This window comes from Dermacentor variabilis, chromosome 6 (assembly GCF_050947875.1).
Source record: "Dermacentor variabilis isolate Ectoservices chromosome 6, ASM5094787v1, whole genome shotgun sequence".
NCBI classification, from domain to species: Eukaryota; Metazoa; Arthropoda; class Arachnida; order Ixodida; family Ixodidae; genus Dermacentor; species Dermacentor variabilis.
The window spans coordinates 172,578,647-172,589,449 of record NC_134573.1 but is presented as its reverse complement, the minus strand read 5'-3'; the positions used below and the strand labels follow the sequence as shown (position 1 = coordinate 172,589,449).

Below are 10,803 nucleotides of genomic sequence, written 5' to 3'. Positions count from 1 at the left end.
CAACTGTCGACATTGCTGATAAACCTCTCAAACTTACAAGCGCGCTATCACTTACTCTGACAGTTAGCTGCAGCTAAATGATGCTCGGTTTTTCTTTTTGTTTTTTTTTAAATAAAAGTGAATGTGGATGTTCTCACGTCGTTCTAGAATACCCGGGGTATTTCTTTTGTAAAGCTCGGAATAGTAGTCCGCGCTTAAGGTCTTCCACAGAGTCTCACTGGCTTCCTCGAGCTAAAGGCACGGTTGTCAGTGCACAGAATCTCATTCGGACAAACAAAAAGCTGACCGGACTTTCACAGTACTACGTACAGTATTTCTGCGATGTACTTGCAACGTCAGCAGGAGACGGACAAGAAGAAAGCGGCTGGACCAGAACACGGCCGCTTCGACCGAATCTCGTTTCGGCTTGGCGCGTTTGATATCGTCTTTGCTAACGCGTCGCGTGTGTCCCATCTTTGCTCGCGTTTGATTAGATTGCCAAACGCAGCTCTTCGAAGATATTAGGAAAGAGTATTTACGGGACCACTCGAAGGCCTGCGCAAAGCAGCGATAGGTGGCACGATGGCAACGACAAAAGGACGGCGGCGATAACGACGACAGTGTCGGCATGCACGACAGCTCACACGTCGCGAATCCGGGCCGCGTATTCTAGGCGGAAGCAGCGTTATGGTCCTCTTTTTTTCTATTTTCTTTCTTTCCATCGAACTAATCGAAGGAACTAAGAATGTTCTAATAATGCAGATTGCGAATCGAATGCCAGTGTTTACTAAGAAAAGGAAATTAGAATATCGAACCGAAAGCCGATTATCTGTCTTATATTCGACCGCTATAGAAAGAAACGTGCAAGGGGAAAGGTGGCAAAAGTAAAACTTATACTAGCTTATACGCGCAAGAAATATATTTGGAAATCCGCGAACAGGGCAGCTTGCAAATAATGAGCAGTCTCAGTTAACCGGTTGTTTGTTTGATGGGGTTTAACGTCCTTAAGCAACCCACAATCTACGAGAGGCGCCGTATTGAAAAAGGCTACGGGTCAACTTTAACAATTCGGGGTTCTTTAGCGCACACGAGCGCTTTTGCCTACCGTCCCCATCGCAATGCGGCCGCAGTGGCCGGGAATTCGAACCTGCGACCTCGTGCTCAGTAGGAGAACCCCATGGCCGCTGAGCCATCGCGGCATTTCTTTCTTTATTGCATGAAAATGTCAAGAACGTAGGGCGAACACGTTATACGCACGCACAAAAAACACACACAGCGATAATTAGGAATCCAGTGAAAGTTCAAAATTCGGGCGGGTGGTGGTTGTCTTACAGCGATCATCTGATCCCACCGATGGACCGATTGTACAAATCCTTTTCCGTAACATGCAGGACGAGGTTATCGCAGTAATCTTGAATCCCTGTGCGTCAAGAAATTCGGAAATAAAGAAGACAGTTATCGCAGTAATCCTGGATATATGCGGCCGTAATCTGCATATTCGAAGAAATGGAGTAATCAACCTCCTAAATCGGTCATACTTCGATTGGAAACAGAAGTGTGCGGTTCGTATTTGAGACATTTTGACTGAACTTACGCTCGCCCACAGAAAGAAGTGAATGTTGACAAAGTAGCCGCGGCATTGCGTTGTTGAGGAGTGCTAATCCTGACCGAATGTTGTGATAAACACCGGTCTCCTGCACGAATGAGTACAGAAAACACGTGCCCGCTACGACGTTAGCACATGCCCTTGCCGCTCAAGCGAGCGTGTACCGAGCAGGAGGGCGGCACGCCGAGCTGGAGAGCGTCCGATATAACGTGTCTGACTGATAACGACGCGCGTGTGCTTTTCATGGCCCGTGCGGGCAGCCGCGAGGAGCGTACGCGATTGGAACGCTGCTCTCTGACTGGAATGGATGAACAGATAGACTATTTTCAAAGCAGACGGGCAATGGACCTATGTAATGGGCCTCGTAAATACTACGTTCGGAGAAGGATTGGTTGGAAAAGCGGTTCCACCGGCATGGGCACAATCGCCTGGCACGCCTGTTTCCATTCGGGCGAACTCCAGGGAACGGAGAGCCCTCAATGTTTGTGGCGCAGAGGGTAAGCGGAAGAAAGCAATAACGAACAGGAAAGAAACGTCACCTATCGACTAATGTATGCGCGCGTTTCTCGGGAAATAAATTTTGTCGCCAGTTGACGCTTTTTCTGCCCGTGCCTCTTCCTTATTCTGGTAACCTTTCGCGCCACAGAAATTAAGAGCTATGCACCAACCATGCAGCCCGGGATCGTACTTTTGCTCAACGGAGATCTGATCGGTTGACATCGGCCTGACTCTTTGGGGCGACAGAACTGTCGTGGCGTTGTGGTGCTGTGTAAAAAAAAGGTTGCGGGTTCGGTTCCCGCACCCCAGTGACCGCGTTCTCATCAAGGCGCAACGCAAGAACTGCCGTGCACTGATCGCTAGACGCCCGGTGAAGAGGCTGAGCTGCGAGGTCAACACGAATCCGCAGCTTTCCACCTCTCTGTTGCAATACCGCCAGCACTTTGCATCACACATATGATGCCACCACAACTGGGAAGCGATACCCGATGAAATTAAGAGCTCGCATTGGGAACGCACCAGAAAGCTCGAGACAGTACGTATGCGCGGTCCGACCTATAACTGACTCACTGACGTGCGCAGTAAGTGGTAAAACATGCGCGTGATTCGTGACAAGGCATGCAGTGAGACAACACGTGCGATAACTGTGATGAGGCACAGACACATAAACAGTTGCGTCACATGCTGAAACAGCGTGATAAATCGAGCGCTTGCCAAACTCGGGTCAGAGTGCGGGCACCCAAGACATTGCAGCAATATATTTATCGCCTCGACGGTGGCCTTGATAGTGATCAGCGATTGTGTTGGCATACACGCTGTCGGCTACCTTCCCTGTAATGACGTCGTATGGGGTCATTGTGTGCCGCGAGACCAAGACATTTTTCTAGTGTAAAGGTTGAAATGGGTTCATGAACTGGAACTACCATATAGAAAGAAAGAAAAAAAAAAGACGACGAACTATGATGTCAGCATGCGTCGGTATATCGACAGACTTGACGATCGAGCTAGTTGCCGAACAGCTTGAATATTTTGCGCGGCAATGACTCTTACGAGGGCAACCCACAGAGTAAAGAAACAGTATACGTGCAAGCGCTTGTGCTGTTTCTTTGCGAGTTGTTTTCTTTGTCCCCGTCGCGCAAGGATTTTTCAAGTTGCGTGAGTACGCTCAAACCCGATTTTAACAGCGAAGGCCATGTATTGTCTAGATTTGTTATTATTTTCTTGTTTCAGGTACGTTCTTCTGAGATGATTAGCTTTTCGGCTTATATATCTTTCCAATGGTAATTATACGGCGATGAAAACCGTTTTGTTTTAGGTTGGTTCAAATTATTAGCTGCGCGCACAACCGAAGAATTTTTGGTCCATCCTCCATTGGGTGTGTGTCGTGTTTTCATCATCATCATCATCATCATCATCATCATCATCATCATCATCATCATCAAATGCATATTGTAATAGTGGACTGGGAGAGGTGGCCCGTGCTAAGAGCCATTAAGGAGCTGCGTGCCCTTGCCCAAAGCCAAGAATGAGTCAGTGCGATCTTAAAACGGTTTGTAAATTAAACCGTTCGCTTGTACTCGCGTGATTCGTCACAATCTTAGTTTCGACAGCGAACGCGCTATTTTTGTCCCTCTTTATTTACCTCAATGACTATTTACGGGAATTACATAGGGGAGGGGAGGCAACGCATAATCAGACAATACACCAAATAATATTCACAGGTTACAAGATGTGCGATAAACAAGAAGAGAGAAGTATTTATTATGATATAGAAAAGCTGGGAGGTTGGCCTGATTCAATGTTCTGACCTGCTACTCGGCCTTGGGGAAAGGGGAAAGGGTGTAGACAGAAAGAATAGAGAAGACGTTGATTATGAGGATGAAGATGGTGGTGAAAATTTTGCACGCTCCAAAACTCTTCAAACGAGTAACAAGAAGGTCAGTACAAACTATAGTACTGGCACACAATTATTGGCGAACACCTTAAATAAAAGAAGAAAAAAAAAAGAACAAGAAGGTAACAAGGAAACATTTGACAACATAAATAGCGCGCTTGCAAGTATGAGACGGATAAATGATGGCTATAGTAGCACACGTCAAAAAGAAGGCACGCAAAAAAAAAGGCGTATAAAAATAAATTTAGCGGATAGAACGCTGTAGGGTGTTTAAACACATATAAAGAAAAAAAAACACTCGAAGAAAAATAATAAAATCAGAGTAACAACGACTATCAAATTCTCATTTGTGACCGGCCAGAAAAAAGAAATGCGTCGGTGACCAACCACGCGAGGGCAAGCGAACGATTCGCTTTCCGAACCATCGTGAGATCGCACCCCAGGATGGCCCTGTCGGAATCCGCTGATCCAGCCATGCATCGTAATACGACACTCACGACGTCCCGATGTGGCAGTCGCGTTGCTGAGAGCAGCGCTGGTACTCCCCAAAGATATATGGACCGCGGTCGGCTGCGTGGCCAGACCAAAAGTCCTGGGGCGGCTTGCACTAACATTTAATAACGAAAATAACGATTTTAAGAACGCCTTCTTAAATGTTCCGTAGACAAATCCTAGCCCGCACTTAAACGCGTTCATAAATTCGGTATTATTTTCGTTATTGAATGTTCGTGCAAGTCGCCCCTGGTTCGCGCAGGCTGTTGAAGGGCCGGGTTCCTGCGACGGCATTGTCATCGTTGTTGTTACCTTTAATTAACCTATACACACGATACGTCAATCAGCGCCCTGTGTCGTTGTTTTATTTCTCCCTCGTGTAACGTGGAACTGGGGCTTACTATCCTTGTTATTTTAATCGCATCACACTAAAAATGTCTTGTTACCTGCATGTCCAGTGTATTCTAATCGCAAACAGTCAGTATGCGAGTCATGTGAAGAGTTTTGTTCATATAGCAACGGATACAACGGCCGTAGGGTCACGCGCAAAATGTTTACGTAGTAATCGGCATCAAATCAGTGCGTTTTTTATGCATGATATTTCCCATGGAATAATAAAAACAGAAGTAAAAAAAAAAACCGGCAGTCTGTGTTTGTTCGCAGTTAGTAACGGCGATATAGCTGTGAGGATATAGCGGCAAGTGGGGAACAGCTGCGTCCTTGTCTTGTTATGATGTCCAGATATGACAGTTATGTCGCATGTAATATATATATATATATAGCTCGAAACCCGCCGTGGTTGCTCAGTGGCTATGGTGTTGGGCTGCTGAGCACGAGGTCGCGGGATCGAATCCCGGCCACGGCGGCCGCATTTCGATGGGGGCGAAATGCGAAAACACCCGTGTGCTTAGATTTAGGTGCACGTTAAAGAACCCCAGGTGGTCAAAATTTCCGGAGTCCTCCCCTACGGCGCGCCTCATAATCAGAAAGTGGTTTTGGCACGTAAAACCCCAAATATCATTATATATAGCTCGAAAGAAGTCTGTTCTTGAGTTGCGGGAATTTGTTCTTCTTTAATATATCGATACCCTCGTAGGGCCCAAAATTTCAGTGCAATGAAACGAGGCGAATTAGCTGCGCTACTGACCGCAGCTTTGCTCGTGACTAATAAAGAATTAGTAAGCGTCGATTCGGCCAACGCATGCGATTGCAATTTACGCGCTGTGAACTTCGCACGATTTCAAGTTATAATCACAAAAGTCATTGCATCGCTGACAGAGGACAGGGCACAATATTTCAGTGGCATAGTTGGTGACAAGCTTGCCGATGACGCTGCCCGATGTGTCCAAGAAGGGGCGCCGACACACCTTATACCGTTATCGAGAGTGGACACTGCGATAGAGCTTGACCATCTTGCGCATCACTTTGCGTTGAGTCATTGGAATACTCCACAGAATTCCAAGTGTCACTTAAACGCAGGACATTTCATTAAAGTTATTCCATCCATTAAACAGACTTGACTCGTCCTTACATTTGTCCAACAAATCTCTCACGATCTACATGGCGCAACACGGTTGTGTCGGCTGCCTGTTGGAGTAGCGTTCAGTAGTTCGTAGAGATATTACCTTGGAATGATTGACTCACTTGTGTGCGCTCAGCGCAGATGTGAAGAGAGGGAAAGAGAAAGCTCTTTATTGAAAAAGCACAGTGATTAGCCAGCGTATTTTCGCCTCCATGCTACTCTGCAGGGAATGGGACTCTTCCGGTTTCGAGGAACAACGCCAGACTCTTCAGCAGGTTACAGACGATCCGCTTTTTACCGAAGAGAAGGTCCAGGAAGCATACAGCCTCACAGCTCGTCAGCTCAGAAAGCCACACGAGCTCTTCTACAATACCTGAAGGCGACAGACTGCGCCTTACGTATCACTTTCTTTCATTCCCCCATCTCTCTTCCCTACGTGTAGGATCGCAAACCGGACGAAGTGTGTATGACTAACCTCTCTGTGCCTTCTAAGTATCACGTTATCATATAAAAAACTCGGTGTACTTTTACTATGTGAAGAAGGATGACCAGCGAAGCTGTGTATGTGGATACCTTAATGAAGAATTGGCACTTCCGCCGCGGGTCGACCCGGCATTGCACTATCCTCGGGATCGGCCCACGTATGGGGAGTGCTTATCGCCTGCTTCACCTCCACCGCGGGTCGGCCCAGCATTGCACTATCTTCGGGATTTTTTTCTGTACACGGACACTATAGTGGGGAAAGTAGCCCTTAACAGCTTCGTTGTGAAAACAGAGGCTTTAGGACGGACAGTGGTTTTTGCACGTAAAGCCCCATAATTTTTGGTCGAACAGTGAAGAGGTTTCCCTAGCGGCTGGCCTAGCACGTTACCTACATATACTCAATATGAAAGCACTGACGTACGAAATTACACTTGCACGCAAATCACCCATCGCTCTCGCACAATTACCATACATATGCACAAACGTACGTTCGATCCCAAAGCTGATTACATGTAGTATAACGCCCAGGCCATTGTCCCGCATCAAAGTTTGAATATGATGTTATACGTCATTATAACTGACGCTATCAAATTAAGCGCTTTAGCAACCGAAAGCATGTCGTGTTGACATCCGCTGGTTATTATTGTAGAGCTTCTTAAATTCAAAGGTCCTAAAAGAGGCGGAACGACCAAACCTTTTGCTTGGAAGGATATCTTGAAGCGAAAGCTTGAGCACACGCATAAAAAATTGAGGGAACAGAAAACAGCCAGGCCATCGCTTCACTCACAACTAAACTTTTTATTTGACACACAGACAATTGAAGTCTTGCAACAATCTGGCAACCAATTTAAGCGCATTAACGCATTCCATCGCTCTGTGTAACCACATCGAATGAATATACGCGCGCATTTGCGAGCACAGGCCCGGGTATTTTACGACACAGAACGGATATGGTGGATGCGAATGTCATATATAGGCGTTATTATGGAAGCACCTGGAATACATTAATTGGCAACCGCCAAAGCAGGTATAGATGAAATTAGAAAGAAAGAGAGGAATGGGTTAGTAAGTGCACGACTAACTTTAATCCTATATCTCTCCTCGTGATGACCCACCTGAGACCGAAGCGCACTTTCATTCCACAAGAAAGTTTTTCGGTGGGCGGCGTAAAGGTGTGAATCTCAGACAGCCAAGCATACGTGAGATCAAGCTAAGCTTCACATATGTCAGTGTTTCAACGCACCGCATTATTCTTTTTCTTTTTTTCATGGCACACCTAAAATTACCACGCCACGTAAATTCTTGTTGCAAGTACATCTCTTAGGCATGCAGTCGCGAGCCATGTTGGTTGGCCCAATTACAATTGTCGCTTCGGGTCAAGTTGACTGTGTCATTCCGTGCCGATAGCCGTGCCCGATAGTGCGGCACCGGCGTCCCTCGCCGCCGTCACCGCTCCGATAGCGGCCGGCCGCCGGTCGGGGGCGGTGCTGCAGTAAGCGGACGGACGCATGTGCGAAACAGTGGCGCTCAGCCGGCCGCAGCAGAGCCTATAAAACAACCCCGCCCTCTCCACGGAGCTGTCAGAGCGCTTGTGAACTGCGGCTCGCATCCACGAAAGAACACTTCCGCGATATCCCAGGCCGTACTGCTTCCTGCAGCCGCTGTTTTCTACAAGTGGGATACACACAGACGAAAGGTGAGCGAAACGTGCGTATTCGCTTCTTGACGAATACGTTTCGGGAAATTCCGTCGTTCTAAGAATGAAGTAAGAAAATCGGTAAGGCGTGTGACTTGCTGCCAAACAGCCTCCGCTTTAGCATTATCTCGCTAGGATTCCAATTAACCCGCGCTGAAAAACTTGTGTACATTTCAGCGCTCGCCAGCTTATTCTATGCTGAGTAATGTTATCATACGTGCCAGAGAAGCGTGTTTTTGTAGTGTACGTTTGCCGTTTCCCGCGGCGCTCCTATCGTACTTTGCGTGACCATTGCTCTTGCTCCAGGCAGCAATGGCGACGGAAGCTTCTACCGGGCCTGAGGCAGTCGTGGAGTCTCCTCCGGTTACCGAACATCTCATGGTATCCGAAGACAAGCCAGCGGCTGCGGAGCAGCACGCGTCCTCGGAAGCGAAAACTGAGGAGCCAGCTGCTAAGCCTGCAGAGACTGTGCAGGACGCACCCATTTCTGAGCCCACGAAAGACTCGGACTCTTCTGCTACGACTGAATCGCAGGAGGAAGACAAACAGGTTCGTTACCAGATTATCATGTTGTCCAGCGCAATGAAGTGTTCAGGCAGTTCCTTCTGGACCACGCTCTTTCACATGGTGCCGCGCCCTTTTTTTTTTCTTTTTCGGTGCTTTCCTCTTTGTCAAATCAAATCCGGCTACGTTTATTAAAACGACCCAGTGTATGTCCATCGGACACTGCAGCTAGTTGACGCAGGAAAGCGGCACACGCATTCCTTTTCGCGGGTATTCTCAAGACCGCGTAGATCCGAGAGCGCCGGTCATTCTCATTCCACCGTATACCTGTTGCTTTAACACAATTTCGGCGTGGCGTTTGCATTTCCAGAGCGACAAGCCGGAAAGTCAGCAGGCACAACCCGCCGCGCCAGAACCTTCCAAGGCGGACGCTCCCAGCAGCGAACCCTCACCTTCTGCGCATACGGCACCTGCTGGTGAAGTGGCGGCTCCCACCACGGACCCCGCAGACACAAGAAAGTCCGAGGCCAAGGCTCCCACCACGGACCCCGCAGACACAAGAAAGTCCGAGGCCAAGGCTCCCACCACGGACCCCGCAGACACAAGAAAGTCCGAGGCCAAGGCTCCCACCACGGACCCCGCAGACACAAGAAAGTCCGAGGCCAAGGCTCCCACCACGGACCCCGCAGACACAAGCAAGTCCGAGGCCAAGGCTCCCACCACGGACCCCGCAGACACAAGCAAGTCCGAGGCCAAGGCTCCCACCACGGACCCCGCAGACACAAGCAAGTCCGAGGCCAAGGCTCCCACCACGGACCCCGCAGACACAAGCAAGTCCGAGGCCAAGGCTGAGGACGCGAAGGCGGACACCACCGTTGATCAGGTCGCCGACCAGATGAAGGACCTTGCCGTGAAGGACGAGAGCCACCCGAAGAAGGCTGACGAGACCAAGCCATTGGAGTCCGACAAGCCCGCGTCTTCGGAAGCCGCCGCGGAAGGCGAAGTCTCGTCAAAGGCGCCTGAAGCAGACAAGCCCGCCGCCGAAGGCGAAGAAAAGGGAAAGAAGCGGCGTTGCGTCATAGTTTAGTTTAATATAGGTTAGGTATTCACTATTTATATGAACATCCTTTTTACAAAGTGTTCTTTAATAAACCTTTTTACACTCCGCCTCCACTGGCCTGCTCACTTATCCAGTCCCGTATTGCTTTTTCACTGTGCGTGATTTTATTTTGCCGGCACAAGTTGAGTCTACGGTCATATATGTGGTTGCCGACTTTAAACATGGTGCCCAAGTGATTTGTCGAACTTGCTGTCCCTTAACCGCTTGTACACTGCTACGTTCCTGCTCCTTTACATTTTGGCTCGCGTGGTCTTTGTCACTTTTCTATGCCAGCGGAAGCGTATTAACCTACCAATTCATTCCAGCCACCATCACATGCGTAAAGTTATACGATAAACACGTCCACACCGAATTTTTTTTTAGACTACCGCGACGCCGATACCGTGAAGAACGCGCAGCGACTTTGACCTGCAACACTTGGTTAAAATATTTACACTCCGTCCGCGACGGCAACAGTTCGCGCGCTGACGTACAACTATCAACGTGGCCTAATATACACATCCTGTCTCGTTTCCGTCACCGAACGTGATGCGCCTGCGCCAGATGCGCTCGCGTTCTCCCTTCTATTTTCAGTGGGAGGCGTGCAAATGCATTTGTTGCGTTGACTAATCTTGTTGCTCTCGTCTTGTCCATTGTTCTAGACGCAAGGAGGGGTGTATACCCCCTCTAGTTCGCTATCGTACACTGCCTGGATCGATAACCGATTCGGCTGCCTTTAGCGAGGGCGACGTCTGCCGTAGGACGATAACTAGGTGCCCACTGGCACGTAAGCTTGCAGACATTGGTCGCAACTTCCTCGGTCTCGTGTATATATGCGGAGGACGTCGTGATAAACGGGCTCAAATCGGTTAACTGCTGTCGTGTACGCAGATCACGCAATTACCCGTATAGCGATGTCGAGAACATTGAGTGTTTTTTATACGTGCATTACTTGAGTGCTAAATGACTCGGAGGCATGTATCGCATCGTGCATGGTTCACAAAACACTCCCTTCCCTGTTTTTCTTTCT

At 48.5% G+C, this 10,803-nt stretch overlaps 1 protein-coding gene across 1 annotated transcript; it reads left to right on the top strand.

Annotated features, from left to right (window-relative positions):
• Positions 1-7,936: 7,936 nt before the first annotated feature.
• Positions 7,937-9,843, top strand: LOC142585796 (uncharacterized). The gene is made up of 3 exons (XM_075696807.1): positions 7,937-8,170; positions 8,477-8,719; positions 9,045-9,843. The coding sequence occupies exons 2-3, from the start codon at positions 8,483-8,485 to the stop codon at positions 9,759-9,761; spliced, it is 954 nt and encodes a 317-aa protein (XP_075552922.1). The 5' UTR covers positions 7,937-8,170; positions 8,477-8,482; the 3' UTR covers positions 9,762-9,843.
• The last annotated feature ends 960 nt before the right edge of the window (positions 9,844-10,803 follow it).

Coding starts and splice junctions, on each gene's coding strand:
- LOC142585796 (XM_075696807.1), top strand. CDS start 8,483: ATGGCGACGGAAGCTTCTACCGGGCCTGAGGCAGTCGTGGAGTCTCCT. Junction 8,720..9,044: donor CGCAGGAGGAAGACAAACAG/GTTCGTTACCAG, acceptor TTGCATTTCCAG/AGCGACAAGCCGGAAAGTCA.